This window comes from Lithobates pipiens, unplaced genomic scaffold, assembly GCF_037356315.1.
Source record: "Lithobates pipiens isolate NorthernLeopardFrog02 unplaced genomic scaffold, aLitPip1_a1.2 Scaffold_13, whole genome shotgun sequence".
Lineage (NCBI taxonomy): Eukaryota > Metazoa > Chordata > Amphibia > Anura > Ranidae > Lithobates > Lithobates pipiens.
The window spans coordinates 386,603,625-386,631,435 of record NW_027507718.1 but is presented as its reverse complement, the minus strand read 5'-3'; the positions used below and the strand labels follow the sequence as shown (position 1 = coordinate 386,631,435).

The 27,811-nt window shown below is 46.6% G+C and overlaps 1 protein-coding gene across 3 annotated transcripts in view; it reads right to left on the bottom strand.

The window, feature by feature from the left end:
* Window positions 1-27,811, bottom strand: part of PRIMPOL (primase and DNA directed polymerase) — a 131,468-nt gene that overhangs the window by 27,402 nt on the left and 76,255 nt on the right. For 2 of the 3 annotated variants that reach the window (XM_077477298.1, XM_077477297.1), the window contains exon 6: window positions 15,966-16,193. The exons of the other annotated variant lie outside the window; for it this stretch is intronic. In XM_077477298.1, coding sequence (XP_077333424.1) covers window positions 15,966-16,193 — 228 coding nt within the window. The remainder of the gene's footprint in view (window positions 1-15,965; window positions 16,194-27,811) is intronic. 3 annotated transcript variants of the gene reach the window in all.

The window sequence follows — 27,811 nt, the reverse complement described above, 5'->3', positions numbered from 1 at the left end:
GCTGTGACAAGAGAATGGTGAGCTGTGGGCTATCAGGTTTTCCCTGGTCACCCCCCCCCCCTTCTCCTGTCAGGAAGAAGAGATGACGGCTCTCACCAGGCTCCTCGCCCAGCTTTCTGCCTGCTCTGTTGCTTCCCTATTGGCCATAACGGAAGGCCAATCAAAGGAGACTAGGAGAGGAGAGCATCATGGGACATGTAGTCCCAAAGATTGGTGGCCCTGTTTTCTACAGGGAGGAGGCTACAGCTCAATCGAGGAAAAGATTGAGAGACTGCAGCCTGGAAAAAAGCTGAGGGAGAGAGTGCGACAGGAAAAAGTACGAGGAGTGTGCAGGGCAAAGGCGAGAGAGAGAGCCACGCTGCCCAGCGTCACCAGAGAAAGTCATGCTGTCCAACGCCACCAGAGAGAGCCACGCTGCCCAACACCGCCAGAGAGAGAGAGAGAGAGAGAGAGAGAGAGAGAGACTGAGCCACTGCCAGGGTAAAGACATGCTACATTACTGACCAGAGTCGCCCGCGGTGGAACCCAGAGTGAGCGATCATCCAGCCAGAGGGATCACTGCTGTAGTTTCGCTGGGTCTATTAAGAGGGCCTGTTGGCCATTATCCATTACTCATCCTAGGGATTGTACTATGTCTGCAGTCTCTGACCATGATAATGTGATAATGACATTGTCGAAAAGGGGCGGTGCATGGGTGATCCTAAAATTATGCCCCCCCCTGGAAAAAGTTCTGCGGACGCCCATGTCTGCCACCTCTTTAGCAGATGCTGGAAGGCTGAATCACCCAAATCCTCTCTTATACTGTACATCTCAGATGTCAGGCAGCATGATCTATGCTCCAACTTCCCGGTTCTGCCACTATAATGGACTCTTTTACTTTTGTTTAGACCAATTAAATAGGTTCTGGCTCTGTCCTCTCCTCATACCAAAAAAAAAAAAAATGAAAAAATGTTCCAAGCTACATAAATTTGGCTCTACCAGCCCTGCACATTTATTTCAATGCAGATGGGTGGGGGAGTGGCATAGATACCTATTCCTGACCACATTTATTATGGGGAAGTTCAATTTTAAATAGGGACAGGTTTTTCCACCTGTCTGTTCAAGGTCTTTCCTCTGAAACCTTCAAAGAGTCCGTTTGCTACAGAGACATGAGATTTTCTTAATTGACAAAAAATTTGCAGACAGCAGTCAACTTAGGTCTATGGTTGAGGAAAGTGAAAAGATAGTGCTGGACCTGAAGGGTTAACTTGCCGGTATCGTTATCTGAAAGCATTGATGTTACTGTAAGTGACCTGGTTCCCAGGCAGGCAGCTTATACACTCCAGAGGATCTCCAGGTTCCTTGGCTTGTAGTGTAATGTAGCAAAAATTGAAATTGAAGCATCACACCACTGCTCACAGATCCTGATACAGCTTTAGCTTTTTAAAAGTAGGGCTACAACCCAAAAAGAAGCAATTTACGTTTTCAGGGGTCCAAGAGCAGCCCCTTCATCAGTGAAGGGTCATGTAAAAGGCCCCCTTAATAAGATGATAGTCAGGACTAGTGTTTAACCACTTCCCGCCGGCCTATAGCAAAATGATGGCCGAGCGGTGGTTGCGTTATCCTGACTGGGCGTCATATGACGTTCAGCAGGATAACAGCCGCCACGCGCCCGTGGGGATGCGCATCACGGCAATGGGTGGTGTGGTGTGTCAGTCTGACAAACCGATCTCAGTAAAGAGCCTCTGACGGAGCCCCCTAGACTAGCAGGGAAATGCAAATCTGTGCCATGGCAGCTGCCAATCAATGCCCAGGCAGCTGCCAATCATTGTCCACTCACAATGCCTACCACTGCCAGTGCCACCAGGGATGCCTATCAGTGCCGCATATCAATGCCCATCAGTGCCGCCTATCAGTGCCACCCATAAGTACCCATCTTTTCAGCCTTTCAGTGCCAATCAGTGTTGCCCATGAGTGCCCATGAGTGCCACCTATCAATGCCCATCAGTGCTGCATATCAGTGCCACCCATCAGTGCCGCCTACCAGTGCCCATCGTCAGTGCCACCTCAACGGTGCCACCTTAGTGCCCATTGGTGAAGGAGAAAACATACTTATTTACAAAAAATTTTAACAGAAACACATTTTATTTTTTTTCAAAATTTTCGGTCTTTTTATTTAGCAAAAAAAAAAAAAAAAGCGCACAGGTCATCAAATACCACCAAAAGAAAGCTCTATTTGTGGTAACAAAATGATAAAAAAATATTTTTGGGTACAGTGTAGCATGACCGCGCAATTGTCATTTAAACAGCGACAGCGCAGAAAGCTGAAAATTGGCTTGGGCAGGAAGTGGGGTATGTGTCTGGTATTGAAGTGGTTAAAAGTGAAAATACACCTTTTAATCAGTACTAGAAAGCATATCTGTATCTGGAAAACCTGTACCCAGCTTAGGTAGCAATTCTTATTTTAAACATTACTGTATTATGTATTATTACTGTATTAAGCCACAGACCTCGTTTACTAAAACACTGGAAATAAATTGTCTGAAGTGCCCAAATACAGCAACTAATCAGATTTAAACATTCAACTTTCATAAGTAATTTTTTAAGCATGGGCTGACTGGTTGCTCAGGGAAGAACATTTCTTCTATAGCTCTTCTGTCCTCTGCCATTGCCAACTTTTGTCCAAAAAGGCTAGTTTCTTGGCTGTTAGGCTGACCCACTAGCTTCTTGGCTTCATGCACACTAGAGCTCAAAAACGTCAGTTTTTTGGTGTTTGGGCGTTTTTTTTAACAGCCCATAAACTCCACTGTTATCCTATGTGTCCATGCACACATGGACGTTGTTTAGCTTTTATCAGCAGTGGAGTTTATGGGCTGTTGTCAGAACACCCCAAGATCGCGTTCAAGAGCATTCCAAAAAACGCCACTGGTAAAATATGTTAAGCGTGGTTTAACGCTGTAAACAGAGCGTTAAGCCTCGTCAGGCGTTTCTCTGCCTCTATTCAAAATCAATGGTTCCCTATAGGAGCCCATTGATTTGAATAGAAGTCGCACCAGAAGTCGGATCATGATTGCAGTGTGACTTGTGTGCTGAGGGTGTTGAAGAGGAACCCCCCCCCCCCCACCAAAATGAAAAATAAATAATGGCGTGGGGTCCCCCCCCCTTTCCGACAACCCTGGCTGTTGGCTGTCAGGGTCTACGGATGGGTGCTTATCGTACACTGGAAGCCCCATTTAAGAAGGGGGCCCCCACCCTATGTGAATGAGTATACCCCTACCCATTCACCTAAAAAAAACAAAAAAAACAAAAACAAATACACCGGAGAGGGGAGAATACCCTGCAAAAGAGCAGAAGATAGCGGAGAGAGAGGACAGCGCAGAGGGGAGAAGAACTGGAGAGAGGAGAACACGTCACCAGAAGAGGGAGAAGAGCCAGAGCTGCTTTAATAAAATACTACAAAAACCTGTGTAGTGTGTTTGTTTTTGACACTTTTTTTTAGGTGAATAGGTAGGGGTACAATGTACCCCATACTCATTTACATAGGGTGGGGGGCCGGGATTTGGGGGCCCCCTTCTTAAAGGGGACTTCCAGATTCCGATAAGCCCCCGCCCGCAACCAACGCCCAGGGTTGTCTGGAAGAGGACCTTATCAACATGGGGACACGGTGCTTTGGGGTGGGTGCCCCAAAGCCCCCCACGTTGAGGGCACGTGGCCTGGTATGGTCCATGAGGGGGGGCACTCGCTTGCCCCCCCTTTATCCTGACCTGCTGGGCTGCATGCTTAGATAAGAGTTTGGTGTGGATTTTGGGCGGGATCCACGCCATATTTTTTTTGGCGTGGGGGCTCCCCTTAAAATCCACACCAGACCAAAGGTTCTGGTATCGTTGAGGAGGGCAACCCCACGCCAATTTTTTTATCATTTTGGCTGGGGGCTTCCCTTTCAACATCCTCAGCACACATCATGATCCGACTTCTGGTGCAACTTCTATTCAAATCAATGTGCTCCCATGGAGAACCATCAATTTTGAATAGAGGCAGCAATCCGACGTCCAGAATTACTTTTTTGAGTGTCCTGTGGGCATGGAGCCTTTAAGTTCAGAGTCATTGACTACCACCAAGTATATAGATCAGATAAGTCTTAGAAATGTTTCAGTATACTTGCTCAGCACCAGCATAAAAATTTGCAGTTTTACAAGGAAAGATTAGGAATAGCAGCTTCTTTGTTTCGCTCATGACTGCAATCATTTAAAGTGAAAATAAAAGACAGATGTGTAAAATTTTGAATTGATGAAGAAAGTAAACTGTCTCTCTGTCAGGTGCTCAAGTCCCCACTGAAAGGATTATTTCTCATTTTGTGGCCCAGAAACAAAGCCACAATTGAGAGGGAATCTCCATGCAGAAAGGGTAAATCCCACCTCTGACAATTGTTACCAAAGTATTTTCTCATATCTAAAGTCTGGTACACGCTGCTAGTTTATTTCAGGTCAACCCAGTGGGCTGAACGAAAAAAAAATAGGATTTTTGTAGTCACCGTAAAATCCTTTTCTCTATAATTCACCCACTGACACAGCTCCTCTCTGTAACTAAATGGGTTTGTTAGCCTGCCATTAGAGAACTAGGCAAAAATTGTAACACAATACACAGAACTTTAGTCCCGTCCTGGGAGGCGGACCCTGTGCTAACAACTCTCCCTGCTCCCAGGCAGAACTCAGTACGTCAACATGCAGTACAACGTAGAGAAAAGGAGGGGTGGGTGCTGTGTTGGTCGGTGAATTACAGAGAAAAGGATTTTACGGCGAGTACAAAAATCCTATTTTCTCTTATATTCACTGACCGACACAGCTCCTCTCTAACTAAATGGGATGTCCCCAAGCAATGCCAAACAAGGGGTGGGAAAATCAGCATTAAAACTTCATCCACCATGGCAAGTGGGAACTAATGAAACTAAACCCACAAAAAACAGCAGTGTACGGAAAAACACACCGGCATAACCGGGCATTCTCAACAGGAGAGATCCCCAACACCGCAACCTTTTTGCGGAAGTAATGCAACAGTGCATTAACAAACAGTACTGCGTTTTTATCGAAAAACCAGGAAGCAGTCTAAATTGCAACTACACGGCCGCCTGCAAAACTTTGCGGCCAAAACAGGCATCAGCCTACCTTCTACCTTGTAGAACTTGGTAAACGTATGGACAGACGACCAGGTCGCCGCCTTACACACCTGGAGATGTAGGCCTTCCAGGTATGAAGGTATATCTTCCGTGAAGAAGATTTCCGGGTCCTCAGCATAGTTGGAATCACCGAGTCCGTCAGACCCCGGTTCCTCAGCACCTGGCTCCCAATAGCCATGCCGTTAAAGCCAGAGATGGTAAAGCAGGGTGAAAGATTGGACCTTGAGATAGGAGGTCCTCTCGCAGTGGCAGTCGCCAGGGAGCGTCTGCCACCAGACGCACCAGGTCTGCGTACCAGGGCCGCTGGGGCCAATCTGGGGCAACCAAGATTACTCGGATCCCCTCGGCTTCCACTCTGCGAAGCAGACGTGGCAACAGTTTTAGTGGAGGAAAGGCGTAGATCAGCTGGTACTGATCCCACGGAGCCACCAGCGCGTCTGACGCGTCTGCCCACGGATCTCTTGTCCTGGACACGAATCTCTGCACCTTCCGATTGAGACTGGAGGCAAATAGATCCACATCTGGTGTGCCCCATTTCAGGTACAGCAGCCTGAATATCTCTGGATGCAACGCCCATTCTCCTGGGTCCTGCATCTGACGACTCAGATAGTCCGCCTGCCAATTTTCCACCCCGGGATGTAAATGGCTGACAGAGCCGGAACGTGTCGCTCTGCCCACCAAAGTATGAGAGCGACCTCTCGAGCAGCGGCTGAGCTTCTTGTTCCCCCTTGGTGATTTATGTACGCCACAGCCGTGGCGTTGTCTGACTGTATCCTGGTCGGACATCCTTTTTTTAATTGAAAAAGCCAACTTTATTGAGGTACAAATGCTTGGTACATAAATTGACGGAGGCCAACATGGCCAAAACAATAGCACATATATAGATACATTACAGTAACCGTGTAGCATAAAACAAACTACCCACAAGAGGTAGAGCCATCACATAGTATATATGTATATATAAAAAAAAAACAAAGGAAGAAGGGAGAGACAGAGAGGGAGGGGAGAGGAGAGAAAAAAAAAAAAAAAGAAAAAGGGGGGAGGGAAAGGAGAGGATGAAGGGTGAGTATATCAAGTACACGTTTCACCATCTGCCAACCATCTACCCCAGACCTTTTCGTATTTAGGTGAACACCCCCTATGCACATAAATCAGCTTCTTATATGGAAGAGTATCATTTACCTCTTTTTTCCAACACTGGATTGTGGGGGGCAGGGCCTGCATCCACCTTCTAGCCACCGCTTTCCTTGCCAGGAATAGGGTCTCATGCAAAAAGGTGCGAAGAGATTTATCAGCTTCTAAGCTAGGCATCAGACCGAGCAGGCACATTTTGGGGTCTAGGGTAGCAGGTGAACCCATCTGGTCGTGCAGGAATCGTATCACTTGCATCCAGTATGCTTGAATAGTGGGACAGGTCCATAGAAGGTGATAAAGGGAGCCCGGGGTATGACCACATTGACGGCATCCCGGATTGTACATGGGCTTGAAACGTGCTATCTTCTGGGGAGTTAGATATGTCCTGTGTATGATATACAGCTGCGTGAGGCGATCTGACAGCCGGGGGGATACATATTTCACATCCCCCAGAATGTCATCCCAATCCTCATCCGCAATAAGCCCAACGTCCACCTCCCATCCGGCCTTAGCAGCATAGGCCAAGGCCATGACACCAGGGAGACGGATAGCGGAGTACAAGGTGGAGATTAATTTAGCTGGCTCAGTACCCGTAACTGTATCTACTATAGAGGGGACTGCCAAGGATGGGTTAGAGCTAATAAATTGGGTTTGTATGGCATGGCGGAGCTGCAGGTATCTAAAAAGGAGACAGTTAGGGAGGGAAAATTCGTCTTTGAGCATTTGAAACGTTTTTATTCCCATATTAGTCATGACCTGATAAATATATAAGATCCCATGGCGTATCCACACCACAGGATCTGGAATGGACAGCAGTTCAGGTAGGTGCATGTTGAACCAGAGAGGCGTGTGGGAGTGGACCCGTGGGATCCCAAGTTTTTTCAGTGCCACCCCCCACACCCTCCGGTGATGTGTCAGCATGTCTGCGTTATGACGGGGGGAGCAACCCGTCAAGGGGGCCCTGAGTACTGCCTGAAGGGGGGTGTGGGCTGGATTGTCAGGATGCCCACAGATTAGTGCCTGATATCGTTGTAGTTCGCTTTTATCGAAATAATAAAAATGGGATAATTGTGAGGCAAGGTAGTACTCCTGAAAGTCTGGAAGAGCAGCTCCTCCCAGCGTTGTCGGGTTTTTCAGGAGCTTCCAGGATAATTTATGTCTGCTGTGTCCCCATATAAATGAGTTAAGAATAGACTCAATCGTTTTGAAAAATTTTTGTGGTATATATAGGGGGGCATGCCACACGAGATAGAGTATCTTTGGTAAAAGTATCATTTTAACCAAATTAATGCGTCCCATAACCCCCAGTGGTAGTCTGGCCCAATTCTGTGTCTTAGTCTTGATCAGGGTACATAGAGGTTCAATGTTAAGGAGTGTGTAGTCTGTGAGCGACCTGGTCACCTGCACCCCAAGGTACTTAATCGAGGAGACCCTTGGGAGACTCAGAGGTGGAGACGTGAACGGAGGGGGGAAATGGTCAATGGGAAGGATCTGAGATTTGGACCAGTTAATACGCAAACCCGAATGGCCGCCGATACATTCTATAGAATGAAGGGCAGCGCACAGGGAAGGACCCGAGTCTGCCAGGTATAGGAGGGTATCATCGGCATACAGCCCGATCTTCTCTTCCAGGTTACCAATCTTAAGGCCGCGGATATTAGCATCTGCCCGAATCATGATGGCCAACGGCTCCACCGCCAGTGCATACAGCATGGGGGAAAGAGGACAGCCCTGTCGGGTCCCCCTCTCAAGGGGAAATTGGTCCGATAACCAACCATTCACAAACACCCTGGCCTTGGGGGATTGGTATAGGAGTTGAACCCAACGAATAAAATTGGGGCCAAATCCAAATCTCGAAAGGCACTCCCATAAGTAGTTCCACTCCACAGAGTCAAAGGCCTTAGCGGCATCCAGAGCCACCACGACCCTCGACCCGATGTCATCGTGGGATCCCTGAATATTCATAAATAGACGACGAATGTTCATTGCTGTATTTTTCCCTGGCATAAAGCCTGTCTGATCTGGGTGGACTAGGGACAGAATGACTTGGTTGAGGCGGGAGGCTAGGATCTTAGCTAATATCTTAATATCAACTTGGAGCAGAGAGATAGGTCTATACGATTCTGGGTATTTAGGGTCCTTGCCAGGCTTAGGGATTACTACAATTTGGGCCTCTCTCATAGAGGGGGGTAGGGTACCTGTATCAAAGATAAATTTGTATAAGTCATAAAGTTTAGGGATAAGGGTTTCAGAGTAAGTGGCGTAGAATTCAAGTGGTAAGCCATCTAATCCTGGGGCCTTGGACGCTGCCAGGCAGGAGATAGCCACAGAGATATCTTCTATAGTAATAGGGGCTTCTAACAGTTCAAGCTGTTCATCAGCCAGTCTGGGAAATGCAACTCCCTCCAGGTAGTCCCTGGTGTCTTGGGGAGAGTGGGTGACCCGGGAGGTGTAAAGTGCACGGTAGAACTTCCCAAATTCCTCCGCCACTAGTTGCGGATCGGTGATATCGTTCCCCCGCGGATCTAACAACGACACTACCACAGGGGGATGCGCATCCAGATGGGCCAGGTATGCAAGTAGTTTGCCCGATCGCTCACCGTACTCAAACACCCTCTGCCTACAAAAGAAGATGCGCTGCTTAGCTTTCTCAATGTGCAACTGGGAAACCTGTCGCGTCTGTATCCTAAGATTATTGGCGGTGTTGGGCGAAGGGTCCCGATGGAACGCCTCCTCCAGCACCTGTAGATGTTCCGCAGCCTGTTGCAGAATAAGTTTAGATGACCTTTTGACTCTATTGATGCGCGTGGAAAGGAGGGAGCGGGCATGCAGTTTAAACATCTCCCAGACCATGTCATAAGCAGCTGAGTGCCCGTTAGCCGTGAAGTAATATTGTAGTTCAGTGGGGATGTCTTCCTGGTCCCTCAGGGCCGTCAGCCAAAACGGGTTGAGCCGCCAAGGAGGAGCAGGTGAGACGCTCAGGAGCTGGAGCGTAATCCAGTATGGAGTGTGATCCGAAAGTATTCTCGGAGCAAAGCCCACATCCCCTAGTTTCGGTGTTAGGGACCTTGAAATTAAAATAAAATCTATACGCGACATAGTATTGTGACTGGCCGAGAAGCATGAGAAGGCTTTAGCGTGTGGGTGTCTGTGGCGCCAAGTGTCAACAATAGCAAAGTCGGTCAGCATGCGGTATAGCCTAGTGTGGGCTGGCGAGTCAGAGGGAGGGTCTGGTGCACCCATACGGTCCAGGGCAGGAGTGAGAGTCATATTAAAGTCTCCCATCCACACCGCTGGTACGGAGGGATATTGAGTCATAAAGGCAAGACCCTCACTAATGACAAGTGAATTGTATGGGGGGGGGACATAGCAAGCTAGTATCAGGATGGGGGATCCATTAACGGTGGCGTGTATAAACACATATCTGCCCTGCTGGTCCGTCTGAAGTGACAGTAAATCAAATGGGACCCTTTTTGCAACCAGGACCGAGACCCCTCTGGAATACGAAGTGTGAGTAGCATGATAGGCCCAGCCTATCCAAGGCTTTTTCAAAGAGGATTGTAAGTGACCCGTAACATGAGTCTCAACCAGTGCGATGACATCAGCACGCTGAGATTTAAGGAATGTCAGAACGGCGGTGCGCTTAATCTTATTGCGCATGCCCCTGGCATTCCACGTCAGAAATTTTAGGGAGCTCATGGCGGATATAGGGCGTGCATAATGAACCGCAGATGGACCAGGACCAGCCGAGCAGACATGGACAGAGCCATTGGTGGAAACCTCTGTATCAGCCAATATCTATAGTGCACATGTGACAACAACATAGTACCTATAGCATAACAAAACATTTGTAGATAGGTTGGCATAGAAAAACAAATACCCACAACATTTCCCATCCCTCCCAGTCCACTGCCTCCCCAACTCGGCACGAACATAGTATCCCACAACCAGGTATCAACGGGGGACATAAAACGGGCAAGGCCCATTGGAGGCAAGGGACTTAATTTTAAGGGAGCATAGATACCCATTATAAAAAGAAAAAAAAAGAAGAGGAACAGAAAACAGTCCAGTAAACGGACAAAGTTCACAAAAATCCTAGGGGGGCGACTCCTTCTCTGAGAAGCGCATGGGGTGCAGGAGCCACAACAGTGTGGCACCATTACAGTCATACAGGGAGAGGTCCCGTTTGCCAACGGAGAAATAGTCAAGGTATAGCAGAAATCCACAACATCGGTCAGCACGTGGTCTTCAGCCAGTCTCTTTCAGGCGCGGAGAAAGTGAGGATAATGGATCAAAATCACCCGAATGCGGCCGGAATATTGCAAAATCCGGGGTGGTATATATAAAAAGGAAAAGGAAAAAAAAAAAAAAAAAAAAAAAAGGGGGGGGGGGAGGGGTTGCCATTATTGTCCCCCCGCTCTGCCAGAATACACAGATCCGCACTGTGTTCATTAAGGGGATAGACCGTAGATGAAAGTCAAACAGCATTGCGGGTATAGGAGAGGAGCGGAAGAGGGGGTTAGAGCACTCACAGCTTTCAGACAGCATGGCACATTCAGGCCCGGCGATCCCTCTGATCAATCCAGGTGGATGCCAGTTCGGGGTCTTCGAAGAAATGGGTTCGGCCGTCACATTCCACACGGAGCTTCGCAGGATATAACATGGCATACTTGAGGTGTAGAGTACGGAGGCGACGTTTAACCTCCTGGAACCTGGACCGTTGCCGCTGCACCTCATTGGAGAAGTCTGGGAAGACGGCCACATGAACGTTGGCATGGGGGATATTCCCCTTCTCTCTAGTCAGGCGGAGAATCTTGTCGCGATCTTTGAAATTTAGGAATTTCGCTATCAGAGTACGCGGCGGAGCTCCTTGGGGAGGAGGGCGGGCAGGGATGCGGTGAGCTCTCTCAACTGCAAACATCACAGAGAATGCCTCTCTACCAAAATTGGTTGTAAGGAAGTTCTCAAGGAAGCTTGCCGGGTCGTTGCCCTCAGCATGCTCAGGGAGGCCGATAAAGCGGAGGTTACACCTCCGAAGGCGATTTGCTTTGCACTAAGCTGCTGTAGCTGACGACGTACCTCATCAGTAGTATGTTGCAGGGGGTGTAAAACATCTTCCACTCTGCCGATACGGGTCTCCGCTTCCTCCACACGATCCCGCAGGGCGGAAAGGTCCTGTCTGATAAGAGAAACATCAATTTTGACCTCCTCGATTTTGGTGGTAAGCGTGCTCTGGCACATGGCAATGGCATCTAGGACCTTGTTAGTGGCCGCTTCGGAGCGTTCCATATCCGGGGATGCGCCTGCGCCGTCTTTATCCCGCAGGTCTTCTCCGAGCCTGCGGTACTTGGCAAGTTTGTCAGCGGCTTCAGAGCTCTTTTTTGGTGGAGACATACTGCAGGAGAAGAGCAGGAGAATTCCCGGGTGTACCAAGATGGCCGCTGTTCACCAGGCAGGATCGTTAATATCCCCCCTCCTACCCAGTCCAGGGGTGTCCCAGAGGAGGCTGTGGGATGTCAGACAATCAGTGGCAAGGTCCAGTGGCACTAAAACGAAGGGAAGCAATACAGGAGATCTGTGAGTCCTCACCAGGGCAGGCACAGGGTGTAGCAAGATGGCCGCCGGGAGCTAGGCCGAGACCGCTGGACCGTCCCCCAGGCCTCCACCGACCAAACAACTGCCTCAGCATGTACCCCAGATCATCCGGTGGGCATAGGGGGCAATAAGCAGGCTCAGGGCTGCCTGCACAGAGAGATAGAGCTGCCGGAGCGGCCGCCGGGTGAACCAAGATGGCCGCTCCTCCAGGAGGTAGGCCGAGTCCCCAGTCTTTCCTGCACAGCAAGCCCGAATGGAAGAGGAGAGCTTCGGCGGCGGCCGTGGGCGGCGCTTTCGAGCGCTGGGTGGCTGGATGGCTGCCCAGGGAGAGTGGCAAGGTCTCTGGCTGTGGAAGCAGGGATAACTTTAGCAGGATAGGTGGCAGGATACAGTGGGCAAACGGAGGACTCACCACAGATGTCCTACTCCATTGCTGTCCAGGCCACGCCCCCCCTGGTCGGACATCCTTGAAGACACGTCGACCACGTGTGGGGGCACAGCCTGAACGCTCTCAATTCGAGCAGATTGATCGGCAACCTGGATTCGTCCATCGACCAGAGGCCCTGAGCCGACTGAATCCCCATCACTCCACCCCAGCCTGAGAGACTGGCGTTCATAGTGATCACCGTCCATTTCAGAAGGAACGATTTTCTGGACTGAATCACCGGGGACCTCAACCACCAGATCAGAGAGTCCCTGACTGGCTGGCTCACCTGGACCTGTCGATCCAGGGACAATGGAGATTTGTCCCATTTTATCAAAATCTCCTTCTGCAGGACTCTGGTGTGGAACTGGGCATAAGGTACTGCCTCGAAGGAGGCTACCATGAGCCCCAGCACTGGCATGCAAAAACAGAGCAACGACCACTTGCGGTTAGGCTTGTTAGGCTTGCGGTTCCAGGGACACTTTTGACCGTCCGTGGACGTCCTGGGAATGTTTTGTCGAAGCACCGGGCGGACAAAAAAGCCGCTTGTGAGCAGAAAAAGGGGGCCATTGCCTGCGGCGTGGCTCCTTAGCCTTTCTGGCCTGTGGGAGTGGAGTTCTCTTACCACCCGTGGCATTTTTAATAATGTCATCCAACGAAGCTCCAAAGAGCCCGTCGCCAAGGAAGGGAAGATCCGCCAGGGCTTTTTTGGATGCCTGGTCAGCAGACTGGCATTTAAGCCAAATCAGGCTCCTCAGCACCACAGCTGACACTGAAGCCCTGGATAACAGAGGGAGAGTATCCAGGGCCGCGTCACAAGCATACTTAAGGCCTTGCACTAGTTGGTCTGCTAGTTCCACGCAGACAGGGGAGGCGTTTTGCTCTCCCAATTCGCGGTACAAAAGTTTTGCCCACTCAGTGTCTGTGACACCAGTGCGGATGCCAGTACTGGTCGCACGGCTGACCCCACAACCGTAAACAAGGAACGAGCCACTGCCTCTGCCTTCCTGTCCGTGGGATCCTTGAATGCCGGAGTCCCCTCTACCGGGATCGTGGTTACTTTATTTAACCTGGATACTGGGGGGGTCCACGACCGGAGGAGCCAACCATTTCTTGAGAAGGCTTTCCTCAAAGGGGTAACGCACCGCCATGTTTTTGGGGACCGAAAAGGTCCTTTGCGGCCGACCCCATTCCCTGTAGATGAACTTGTCAAAATAAGCCAAATACGGGAACACCTTAGGTGAACGTGCTGGCTTGCGTGACCCAAAAGGGACCGCTACCTCAGCAGAGGGATCCGCTGGCTCCTGTATCTTTAGGGTATCACGCACAGCTGTAATAAGTGCTCCAACAAGCGATTTGTCGCGCCCGGACAGGGAATCATCCTCATTGTCCGAATGGTCCTGGTCAGCCTTGTCTGATAGGTCAGAGCAGGGGTCACCAGCCACAGGGCACGAGTCTGCATCAGAGCTCTCCCCAGAGGACAGGGCGGTAGGGGGCATTTACGTGCACCTTTCCTTCCACGCACCGCCTCTATTTTTGCAACACAGGAGTTAAGGACCGCCGTCAGGGTGTCCATGGGCACAGCGCTATCCGCAGGTGACCCGGTTGCAATAGCCTGGATTTCAGGGGAAGAAACCAGTTTCTGAAGCCATGCTGACCCTACCCTGTCTGCCACCTGCAAGGGCACTTAGAACAGTGAAGGTCCCACCCTCCTGCTGCCACCGCGTGGGGGGGGGTAGGGGTACATAGCGCCAGACTCAACACCCTGGGGCGTTCTGTGAATGTTACTAGCCGTGCCTGTAGTTCCTAGGAGGTTACCCAGTTACAGAGTGAAGAAACTGTCGGTAGCAGCTGTATAGAATAGCAGTGAAACGTTCTGCAGAGCTTGCACCAGCATTCAGGGAAGAGCCATCCAGCGTACTGTATACATAGTGGACACAGGAAACAGCATGTGAGAGAACATGTAAAGCTGTCACAAGAGAACTGCGGTGAAAAGAGCGCTTAAGATTCAAAAAATGACCGCAAATGCAACCGATAGGAAAATCCTATAGAAAATGGCCGCTGAGGCGCACAAGGGGAACCTGCTTTGCCCACAGCCAAAATGGCCGGCGGACAGCGCCATGCGGTGACAGTAAAAATCACAGAACAGTGCTGCCTGCCTACAGTCAGAACATCCCCAGACACCTTTTGGGACCCTCCAGACCGGGACCAGGACCAATGGTAGCCGCACAGTGGGAGCAGGGAGGGTCGTTAGCACAGGGTCCGCCCCCCGGGGAGCGACTAAAGTTCTGTGTATTTTGTTACAATTTTTGCCTAGTTCTCCTAATGGCAGGCTAACAAACCCATTTAGTTACAGAGAGGAGCTGTGTCTGTCGGTGGATATAAGAGAAAAACTGACAGCTCAGGTCGGAGCCACTGTACTAATAATCCAATGTTAGTACAGCGTTCTCCCCTGTTTTATTGTGCCCTGACACAGGGGGGTGGCAGCCTCCCGCCCTGAACACTCCGGTCAGTGCACTCAGCTATTGGCTGAGCGGGCTGACCGGGGGCCGGTCAGCAGAGTTATTCCAGTCATTTGGCTGGCTGCTGTCAGGCCGGCTGCAGGACACATGGGTCACATGACAATGCCATCTGGCATTCGTCCCATGTGTACAGGACTTAAAACATAAGATAAGATATCTCAATTCCAGTCTGCAGGACAGAAAGAGCAAAGACACCAATACCATCACCTTAGGATGGGAGAAAGGGGCTTGGATCTCCCATTTAAGGAGTTTCCACCTTACTTTTCTTTCCCAAGAATGGTGCTTTCTGAGACAGAATTTCCCCAACATAGACACAAATACATCAGTAAAATCCTGATAGAAATACAGACTTTTCCCCACTCTGTCACAAAAGTTTGGCATGACTTCAACTGATATCTGCTAAATTTCAGTTGAGCAACTTAAGCTGGCCATACACAGATAGTTTGCCTGCGCTAGCATTGATGGACAAATCTCCTGCGGTCCCTCCTGTATTTTGACAGTCAGCCCCACAGGCTATAAAAATTCCCAAACAGTTGCTTCATCTGACTGGATGTAGATGCTTTTCAGCCAACAATTTTCCGCCTGGCTCCTTCTATTTTTCAACCAAGGGAGAGACAAGGCCACCCACTGAGCGAATTTCAGGTGGTTCATCAGCAACCGGCTAAAAAGCTATACAATGTATGGCCAGCTTTACACCTTGGTTACTAAGATTTTGTACTGAATGCCATCCCTTTGTGTTGCAGGACCTTGGTAAATATATCATAAACAGAACAAAGTTCCACCCCTTTTACCTCTTTGCTGCAGGTAAAAGGGGTTGAAGGCTCATAACCAAACACTGGAGCACATCATCCAGCTGCTGCTGCGTCTGATCTGCGTTCCAATGAACTGTTAAATGTGCTGCGAGGAGGAGGGAGCTAGGCCATTAACACAAACCAGTGTGTTCAAACTATTTAATGCTGCAGGCAACATACAATTTGCTGTGGTAGAACATGAAATAAAGCAGATGAGTCAGTTATTACTTGTGCAATTCATTTAACATGCTACACTTGCTCTGCCTTGAGAGCATTCAACAGAAGCATGCCTTTTTTTTGGTACAAAATCATAGGCAGTTTTAAAAGCTTGGAAAAAAAAAACTCACCTAGATCTATAAAAGGTTTCCTTCTGACATTTTTATCCTTCACAAGAAAGGAAGAAAGTTCACAATACTCTTCCGTCATATTCATGCTGCCGTTACAGCTTTTACAACTTTTCACAGCATCATCACTGAGCTCTGCGGCTTCCATAACTGATGGTCCAAGGTCTGTATGGGTACATTTACTATTGCTTTGAGGTAATAAGGGCTGTAATACCATCTTAATAAAATTACCTAAAGTGAAGAAATACCAGGTAGTTAGATTGTGTGCAAATGTTATTTTTTATCAGTATTTACCATATATGGATTTTTGCTTAAAGTGGTTCTAAAGACTTAAGGTTTTATCTTAATTAATTCTCTGCATTATGGCAAAAAACCTTCTGTGGAGGATCCCCCTCGGCACTCCCTATACTTACCTGAGCCTAAACTTGATCCAATACTGTGTCAGAGAACAATGGGCCTCTCCCTCCTCACAGGGCAGACTGATAGCAGCGGGGATCATTGGCTCTTGCTGCTTTCAATCAAATCCTATCATGAATCTATATAAACACAGGCCGCAGGGATCAAGAGCAAGCCCTTATAAGTGCCCTCATCAGAAGCAGCTTCCTATGGTGGGCACTCACCAAAGAGGAGGAACACCGACGGGGGACCCCAGAGGAGAAGGAGGATCAGGGCTGCTCCATGCAAAACCATTGCACAGAGCAGGGGAGTATAACGTGTTTATTATAAAAATAAATAAAATGTTAAGGTTTAAAAGCTCCACCTCCACTTCCAAGCTCCAGCATCATATGTGAGAGACAAGCCATAACACAATGACATTTTGGATGGGGTACAGTGCACAATGACACTGTTGCTGGGTCTGGATCTGGAGGTAACATATTCTTCTAGTTTATCATAAATTAAAAGGGAAAAAATAGGATTTTTAAAACAGCTTACCTGTAAAATCCTTTTCTTTGATGTACATCAGGGGACACAGAGCCATAGTACTTACTATGTGGGTCATATTGGCGTATCAGGTGCTGGACACTGGCACGCCCCTTAAGGCGTGAACCTCCCCCATATAACTCCCTCCCATTACTGGGAGTCCTCAGTTTTGTAGCCAAGCAATCAAAGTGTATAAAAAGAAGAAAGGAGGGACCTCTGTGTCCCCTGATGTACATCAAAGAAAGGGATTTTACAGGTAAGCGGTTTTAAAAATCCTATTTTCTTTTCTTACATCAGGGGACACAGAGCCATAGTACTTACTATGTGGGATGTCCCATAGCAATGGCAACTGAAGGGGGGAGACAGACCAAAAAAAAAAACAGGAGGCCAGAGGACTCATATCACAGCCTGCAGTGTATGCTGTGCCCAAGGGCAATATCCTCAAGACCCTTAATATTGATTTGAAAAAAAAATGGATAAACGTCTGAACCAAAGACCAAGTTGCAGTCTTACAGCTCTGAGCCATAGAGGCCTGATGATGCACCACCCAAGAGGCACTAATCACCCAGGATGAGTGTGCTCTTAATCTGAGAAGAAAGAATTTTCTTCTTTAAGCTGAAGCTTGATCAATCACTTGACAAATCCATCTGGAAAATAGTGGATCTTGATGCAGCCTGCCCATATCTTGGACCCTCTGGTAGTACAAACAAAACCTGTGTTTTGTGAACCTGAGTGGTTGCCTCAAAACAGATTCTGATCGCTCTTACTACATCAAGAGACTGTAGTGCTTTCTCTTCCCCAGATTAAGGCTTCTGGGGAGAAAGAAGGAAGAATAATATCTTGGTTTAAATGAAAACCTGTTACCATTTTTGGTAAAAATTCAGGATGAGGACATAAAACCACCTCATCCTTATGCACGATGAAATATGGCTCTTACAAGACAGAGCCGTTAGTTCCGATACTCTTCTAGCAGAAGAAATGGCAAGCAAAAAATATTATCTTTCTTGTTAAAGAACCAAGAGAATTTCTCGTAATGGCCGATTCAGCAAAGCTGAAAAGACCAATTTTATGTGCCTTGATAGGGGGATAAACCGTGTTACCCTCTGAATAAGCTACGCACCAAGAGTGGGAAGCAAGAGGCCATAGGAAAAGACATCAACACGGCCTGGATCTGGCTCTTGATAAAAGTCAAGACCAGCTTAATTTCAGATCCCATATGCAGGAATCTTGCTTATTGACATACTTGCTGGGGTGCCAACCCCTGGATCCATACCAAGAAACCTATGCCTTACAGACTCTAAAGTAAGTGATTCTGGAAGCCAGCTTCCTGGGCTTAGTCAACGTAGACACTACTGAAGGAGATCACCCACGATCTTTTATAGAGTGGGATTCAACAGTCAAACCTGTTAAACTACTTGTCCGCAAAGCAGGATGAAATACCGGACTTTGTGCAAGAAGGTCTGGCTATAATGGCAGAGTCCAAAGGACTTCTACTGCCCTCTTTATGATCTCAATAAATTACAATCTTCTGGGACCCAGCTAGGGCCACCAGAATCACCTCTTTTGTTCCCGATTAATCCTGCGGAGAAGGAGCGGAAGTAGCAGAACTGGAGGAAATGCATAGATCAGTGAAACACTGATCCCCTGGGAAGACTAATGCGTCTGTTCCGCCTGCTAGCGGACCCCTTGTTCGACAAAGTTGTCAATCCTCATAATGAATGTGAACGCAAATAGGTCCCTGCCCGGAGTACCCCAACTGACATATTGCTAGGAAGACGTCGGGGTGAAGAGATCATTCTCCCGGAAATAATTTTTGGCATCTCAAGTAGTACACCTGAAATATTAAAATTGCCGATAGGTAAGGAGTGTTGTGTTCTGCCAAAGCTAGAACATTATTCACCTCCTTTTTTTTTTTTTGATGTAAGCCACCTGCCGTGGCTGTCAGACTGAATCCTGTCAGGACAGCCCCGTAATCTAACCGCCAAGATTCTATGGCCATATGTACTGCCTGAAACTTCCAACAAAGTTGATAGGCAAGGTCCTCTAACCTGGACAGAATCTTCTTCCAGGGCTGCTCCCCAGCCTAGAAGGCTGGCATCTGTTGTTAACACCTTGCAAGATAAAGATTTTCCCTCCTGCTGTATAACAACCACCAATTTAGGCTCTGACCTATATCGGGAGCCAAGCGTATTGGAAACAAACAAGGCCCGAATCCTCTTTATTCCAGACCAACAGGATGGTGTCTTGAAGCAGTCTTTGAATAAAACTGTGCATAAGGGACGGCCCTGAAGGAGGCCATCCCTAAAAATCTCCTGCAGCCGAATGAAGGAATTTTCCTTTATCCTGATAAGTTGAATTAGTTCTACAATGGAACTGATTCATGTCTGGGGTAAGAATACTTTCTTCTGTATGGTATCTATAACCAGCCTCCCAAGTAACCTCCTTGATGGTTTTAAGGACAATCTTCCTAGGCTGAGAGGCCAGAAAGAGAGACTTCTCTTTTTTCCCCCTTTTTTTTCTGGAACCTTAGGAGCATTCTTTGAGGAGACAGACACTCTTGCATAAAGAATGCCGCATCAGCAGCCCCAAGGACCCCCACAGACAGCACCCAAACAGGACCGAACCCTCAGATTGAAAGCCGACTGGGCCATCCGGGCTTTTGAAACTCTAGATGTAACCTAGAAAAGAAAATTGCAGAAATCCCTCTGCTCTAAACATTGTTCCTGCCAGACTTTGAGAATCGCAGGACCTTTCCCCTCACCCGAACGAGTGGGTGTGCTCCTTCATGAGAAGGTCTTCGCATTTTGCTTTATGGGCTTTCTGCCCCTAAGATCCTGGTGCTGCCCCTGGGAACTAAGACATAGGAGAGGCTGCGCGATTAAAGGAGAACTGTCTGAACCTCCTTTTACTGATAAAGAGAGCTTTACCCCTTTTGGCTGTACTTATCCATTCTAAATAGTCCAGATAATAATACCCCAGAAAGGAACACAGACCGGCTAAGGGTTTTCACCTGGTGCTTCGGCTGATTAATATTTCAGCCAAGGACCTGTGCAAAAATGCACTCGTCCAAGTATAAGCCATAGGGCTTTAATGATCGAATCCTTCATAGCATCTGTGAGACACAGTGCATCAAATACAACAGCCCCTTGCCGGGCCTGCTGATCAGGCACAACTTTCAGGTATCTCACACCTGTTCCTTAACCCCTTGGAGTCCATATTCCAATGCATTGGCGTGACTCAAAATGTGCTCCACCACAATAGTGGTGCAGACATTAAAGGGTTAATGGACTGAGCTACTCCAATTGCAGCCAGAACTGCAAAAGTCATCCTTTAACATCAGTGCATTATCCACTGGACATGCAAGACTCTGCTCACTGAGGTGATTGCAGCATCAATAGCTGGAACCCCCCATTTTTTCATAGAAATTTTGCCATTCAGAATACATAAGCTATGCATGAATAGGAAAAACATCCCCAGGTGGGCGAGGTTCAAATGAACCCTATTAGAGGCAGATACCCCAAGAGCCTGCGCTGCAGGCAACACAAGGGTTAAGTAAGGGAGTAGACATACACCTGACCTGTGCGGCTACTCCCTCCCTGTTAGGATCCTCAGAAGAGGAAAGCTAAGTATCTTCCAATATTTGGGAAGATCTACCTGATCCCCAGCCTCCTGCACATCAACAAAAGGGCCCTGAGGACTAGATGGGAATCTGCTATGTTTAGTCCTACTATAGGGAGACATCATAGCAATAATCTTTTAAATGGTAGAAGAAAAAGCCTGTTTGTATGAAATACACAGGGACAGAAGTGTTCTACCCTTGACGGCTCATCTGACTGGCCGTATCTTTCTTTTTTACCTCTCAGGTGAGGAAGACATTCTTTTGGAAGGGTTTTTAGTTTGTTGTATACCATTAACCCCTTAGAACCCCTAGAGGAGTTCCTGGTCCTTTGTCACTCATAGGCTTACAGTACAAAGCAGAGGCAGTTCCAGCAAAAGAATGTTTCACTTGCTAGGCTATAGTACAGTACAAAAGATGCTATTAGTCCTAGCTATACAGTACAATGTTGTCAACAAAAGGGAGATGCCTGTGTCACCAAACCTGACCAACAACCACTCTGCTCTGTCCCTCCACCGCCAAACTTCAACTTTTCCTGTATAGCTTAAATTATTTCCTCCACATGTGGCCAGTGTCTGACGCCGTTTAGCCATGCCCCCCACGTGAAAAATGCCTCCCCCTCTTTCAACAGGGAAGTGTGTGAGTGTCGGCATCATGGCGGCCGGCGGCGGGTAAAACGGACTTTGCCCAAAAAAAGTTTTTTTTTAAAGAAAAAAAGAGGCAGCTAGCTGGCATTCAAGGACAAAAAAATGCCAATCTGGGGGCCCAGGAAGTGATCAGAACCCCCCTTCATACCTGAGGGCCTGAGCTGGCTTGAACAGAGAAGAGAGTGAAAGCTTCTGCTGTTTCCAGCGCCAAAATGGTGAGTGCTCAATACAGCCTCCAGTGGTGACACATAGACATGACATGACAACACAATACATGGAAGGAGAGATTCCTTTGCAGAAAATCTCCCCTACCTTTCCTCGCCGCAGGGTTTTATCAGAGATAAAAAACCCAATCTTCGCCCTTCATGGTAGGCTCCTAGACCTTGAAAGGAAACCTTCAGGAACAGAGCGAGAAGACCCTGCCAGTAAACTTTTATTGGCCTTACTACCAAAAAGTACTGGATCCCAGGGCCCAGCTTTAAAAACATTCGCAAGCAAAACCTCATGTCTTCGGATGACGAGGCCCGGGTACCATTCCTTTAGTCCATTACGGAGACATCAGAACGGATCCGGTCAGGATGGCTGGCTCTCATCAAAGGATTACTGCTCGTGGAGCTCAGTACAACACATCCTTACACGTGCCCAACACCTTAGACACTGGCAAAAACACTGAGGACTCCCAGTAATGGGAGGGGTTATATGGGGAGGTTCACGCCTTAAAGTGGGATTCCGCTCTTTTTTTATTTTTTTCTTACCTGTCTCACTGGTGGGTGAGTGCTAGCTTCGATTGGCATCCACGTCCGGCGTTTATTTGACCCCCGGCGCGACGAATCTTTTCTTCAGGATGACTTATAAAAACCTACTCTGGCATTTTCCATTTTAACTGTGGGCGTCTGAAGCCCACAGGCATTTACTTCCTGGTATATGATGATGTCTGGCTCCCAGCATGCTCCGCTCCATCTTGCACATGCTCAGTGAGAGCAGTGACAAGGAAAGAAAAACTCCAGGAAGTTCCCGCCCCGTTGTCAAGGCAACGAAAACCACACAGCACAGAGAACAAAGAATGAATGAAAACGAACCCACAGAAGCAATCACTTGTTTGCTTGCTACCTCGTGTGTAATGGCAGATACAGCTGCCTGCCCACTTTAAAAATGGCAAATTCGTACACGCCCTCGTCACGTGACCGGCGTCCGAACGAAATCTCGCGAGATTTCGCAATTTCAATGTCCCCCATGGATTCTTGGGAAATTTCCCAGGGACCATTGCGAGGACGATAGCCACCCCTACTCCCACGGGAGGAGAACCCGGAAGTCAGCTGAAACATCAGAAATAAAAGGTAAGTAAATAATATTTTTTTTTTTCAGGGTTCGTTTAGGTAAGTATGCTAACTGTTGATTTTAATAACATGAACTTTCATTTTTAGGTACCAAACCACTTTAAGGGGTGTGCCAGTGTCCAGCACCTGATACGCCGATATAACCCACATAGTAGGTACTATGGCTCTGTGTCCCCTGATGTAAGAAAAGAAAGTATAATTTATTTTCCATTACCACATATTTGGAGTTATTTCAGAGTTTACCTTAGAGAAGAAGTAAAGGCTAAAATAAGCCATGTTTAAAATGTTGCCTCCCCACTATGTTTACATACAATTTGTAAGAAATCTCAATGTAAATATTTTTTTACTTCTTCTTCCAAGCAATCACACAATTTCAGAGCTCCAACTACCCGGTATAAATGAGTGGCTGCTGCAAGCAAACACCCCCTTTGCTGACAACAGCTACAACAGTGGAAACCTACAGGTGACACCATGGCTCTGTGTACTTCAGTCCCGTCGTTGGCTCACACATATACACAGAGAAGCTGAAGCCTGATGGTCACATGACCACTCAAAAGATTAAAAATGGCATTTACACTGGGATTTTTTACAAAATGTTTGCAGCATGTACAGGAGCAGTGGGGAGGATTTTTTCTTCTTTTTTAAAGGGTTATTTTAGATGTTCCTTATACTTTAAAATGATTTTCAGATTTTTGCTTTCATTTTTGTTTTTGTTATTAGTGTATCTAAAGCAGGAAAAAAAAAAAATCACAATGTATACACAATATGAGGGGAACAAGTCCAACTGGTATTGCAGAGGTAAAACATGCAAGAGACGAGGACAATCGGACACAGTCCAAGTAGGTTTGTCCTGCACTCGTCTGGTCCTCCCAATATGAAAACATTTTAAAGCATAAAGCTGATCCATTTTAAATGTAAAAAAAAAAATAAAAAAAAAAAATTGAAAACTACAAGTTCTTTTTAAAATCAAAAATTTTAAAATTACTAAAAAAATCTGTCATGAGAAAAAAATTGTAGGCTGACATTGTTACATTCTTCTTAAAATGCTAGGCTGCCAGACTATGCTGAGCCAAAGGCTTTGGTAGTTTTTCGAGGTAATAACCCAAAAAAACCTCTACTGATTATGTGTTCTAACTCCTTATAACACGATTGCTCTGCATCTATTACTGAAAAGGAAATCAAGCCAGAGACAGCTTGCTGGAGGGTAGGAATAATACCCTAAAATCCTATTAATGAGTGTAGCAATTTGGCAAGGCCTAGTGTACAGATGTTTGAAAATATAGGCTCCATGCATCCAATACCACCTCGTGAAGCAAAAAACTGAACATGGACTACCCTAACATATTTCTTTTTTTTATATTCTTTATTTTCAAGTTTTTCCAAATATACAGGCATAGACCATTCCACATAATAATAAATACAACACCATTTCTTTAAGAATAATCTACCTTATCCCTCCCTCCCCTCCCCCCTCACTCGGTCCCCCCCTTTGCTAACAATCAAGCAGCTTTAGATAACCTTCAGTTTTTCCGAATTGTATCCAAAGTCGCCATTTATACTGATATCTCCCTTCTGAGTTATCCAGTTTATTCATTGTCTCCTCAATGTTTCGTATCCTTTCTAATCTTTCTACCCACTCCTTCATCGAGGGGGGGTCGGGTTTCCTCCAGCTTCGCGGGATCAGTGCCTTAGCAGAATTCAATAAGCCCGGGACCAGGGATTGCCCATACTCTCTCTCACTTTTTTCAGAGTCATGGAATAAGCAAACCCATGGGTCTCTTCTAATCCCTTCCCCTGTTATTTCAAGGATAGCTTTTATAATCTTCTCCCAAAATAATTGTATCTTAGGGCACTCCCACCATATATGGGCGAAGGAACCCACTACTGAACAGCCTCTCCAGCATAATGGGGAGGTCTCGCTGCAGATTTTATTTCCTTGCTGTGGGGTTATATACCATCTTGTTAAAAGTTTATATGACATCTCTCTAGTTTGAAGGTCTTTGGCAACCGAGTACGTTCGTCTAATTATCCTGTTTCTATGAAGGTCGTTATCCAGCGGTCCCAATTCACTTTCCCACTTTTCTATATAGGGGGGGGAATTTTTGTTCTTCTACTTCCCCTAAGATTTCATATATTTTTGAGATCCTTTTTACCAAGCATTGGGGATTCCCTATCCACTTCTCCAGAGGTCTAAGTTGCTCCTGTCCTCGTAGTGGTTGTGGTAAAGACTGAGTAAAATGATATAGTTGTAAGTACCTCCACCTATCTAAGGGCTTGTGGCCCCACTTTCCTATAATTTCCTCATATGTGCATACCCTATTCCCTTCCATAACCTCTTGTAATTTAATTTTATCTTTCTTAGCCCATCTACTATAATATATATATTCCTCTTGACCTGGTGGAAAAGTTTTAGTGTCTAATAGTGGCATAAATGGTGAATTGTGCTCCCACTTATTTCTCTTATTTATTATATCCCATATTCGTAGTACCCCTTTTGTCAATAAACTTGTGTTAATCCCTAATTCTCTATATTTTGCAGGTATCCATATTATCTCCCCTAGCTCCCTTCTACTTAACTTAATTTCTAATTCCACCCAATCCTTCCCTTTTTTATTATGTGTCCAGTCTGTGATTCGTGAAATTACTATAGCCTCGTGATACCTTTTGAAATCGGGCATTGCTAATCCTCCTCTGTCTTTAGTTCTTGTCAAAGTATTAAGGGCCACCCTCGCCATTTTTTTTTTCCATATAAATCTTTTGATCATCATATTTAATTTATTTAAATATCCCTGTGGTAATAGAATGGGGACCATTTGACAAATGTAAGTAAACATTGGTAGAATGAACATTTTTACTGTGTTTATTCTCCCTATCCAAGATAAAGCTTTATGTTGGGTCTTATCTAAATACTGTTTGATTTTATTAAGTAGGGGGATATAGTTAGCCTCAAACAAGTCTTCTCTCCCTGCCGTAAGCTTTATACCCAAATAGGCCAACTCCCTCCCACACCATCTAAAGGGGTATTTGATTTGCAGGGTTCTTTGCTCTTCTACTGGTATATTTAAGTTTAGAATTTCAGATTTAGTTGCATTAACCCTAAAGTTGGAGACTTTTCCGTATTTTTTTATTTCTTCCATAATCGTCGGTATAGAAGTCCCCGGGCTAGAGATATAGAGCAAAAGATCATCTGCAAAAGCAGCAACCCGATACTCCCTCCCTTCGGCCCATATTCCGTGGATGTTTTGGTTTTTTCTAATAGCCGTCAGGAGAGGTTCTAGAGCCAGAACAAATAATATTGGGGCGAGCGGGCACCCCTGTCTTGTCCCGTTGCACAATTCAAGGGGGCAGGACAGGGCCCCGTTTATTCTTATTTTAGCTTTAGGCTTGGTATACAAAGCTTCAATCCACCCTCTCATCCTCACCCCTAATCCATATCGCTCCAGCACTTCGAATAAGAACCCCCAGCTAACCCTGTCAAATGCCTTTTCAGCATCTATAGACATGAGTATCGTGGGGGTCTTCTGTCTTATGGATTCCTGGCTTAGCATAATAGTCTTTAATGCGTTATCCCGCCCTTCTCTCCCTTGGATAAATCCAACCTGATCCTGCTGTACCCACTCTGGCACGTAAGGTCTTAATCGTTCAGAGATAATTTTTGCAAAAAGTTTAATATCTGAGTTTAGCAAGGAAATTGGCCTGTAGCTTTCCACTGCAAGTGGGTCCTTTGCCTCTTTCAAGATCAAGACCACATGTGCCAGTAATGTCTCTTCTCGAAATTTTTCATCTCTCCCCACTGCGTTGAAATACTCGCATAATTTTGGAACTAGCTGTTTTTGGAATTCCTTGTAGTATGAGATCGGGAAACCATCTGGCCCGGGGCATCCTCCCTTAGCTGTATTTTTGATAGCCCATTCAACTTCCAGCTTTGATATCGGGGCTTCTAATGCTTCCATTTCTATTTGTTTAGCCCTGGGGATCTCTATCCCTTTCAAATAGTCCTTTATTGTATCTCGGCCTCTGTTCTCTGAGCTATCCTGTTGAATATTGTATAGGGCCCTATAGTATGTAAAAAACGTATTTTCAATATCCTCCGGCATATTTTGTATATCCCCTACCTCATTTCTTACCCTCGGGATAAAAGTTCTACTTTTCTTATCCTTCACTCTCCTGGCCAGCCATTTACCGGTTTTGTTTCCCCATTGATACCTCTCTGTTCCCAAAATATAATAAGCGGCCATCCTGTCCTGCTCTAAGTAGTCTTCTAGTTCTCTTTTTTTTATTACTAAGTCCTGAGTGTCATAAAGTCCCCTTGGTCTACTACCCAACTCCAGTCTCTGGATTTCTTCATACAGTAGGGTTTTCCTCCTTTCTCTCTCTCTCTTTTTCCCCGCTCCGATCCCTATAAAAACCCCTCTCATTACCACTTTGTGCGTTTCCCACAATATGGGGCTGGAGATACCAGGTGTATCATTTAATCTAAAAAATTGTTCCATCTCCCTCTCCACCCTACTTACAGAGTCCTTATCCTGTAACAGAGATTCATTCAATCTCCAAATTCCCCTCGGTCCATGATCCTCCCCTATCTCCAACTTAATCATAACTGGCGCATGATCTGACACAGTTCTGACTTTTATTTCCGCCTTTTTTAGTGCTTTCAGGGATGAGTGTTCCAGGAAAATATAATCTATTCGAGAGAAGGAACCATGGACCGAGGAGAAGCATGTATAGTCCCTATCCTTTGGGTGAAGTACTCTCCAGGTATCCTGTAGCTGATATAGAGCCAGAGCCCTTAAAAACTTTTTCTGCTTATGTACCGATGTCCTGGGACCTCCCGTTGAGGTATCAATTTTTGGGTTTATACACCAGTTAAAATCTCCAGCAAGAATTAATTTCCCCTCTTTGAAATCCTCTATTTTGTTCAATGTTTTCCTTAGAAAAACTTCCACATTCTCATTTGGGGCATAAATATTTACGATTGTGCATTTAAGGTTAAACAGCATTCCCTTTAAGCACAGGTATCGTCCCTCCGGGTCCACCAGTCGCTCCTCTAGATTAAACCTCATTGTTTTACTAAAACCTATTGCAACCCCTCTGGAGTATGAGGATGGGGAATCCCCATAAATCCATAACGGGAACTCATTCGAATTCATTCTGACCCCAGAGGTGCAAGTTATATGCGTCTCCTGGAGACATACTATATTTGCTTCCATGTGCTGCAACTCATCGTTTATTCTGTATCTTTTCCTTTTTGTATTTAAGCCCCTTACATTATAAGTAATAACATTAACTATCCCCATACCTCTCTTCCAGTGAGGGTTTCCCCTCTTT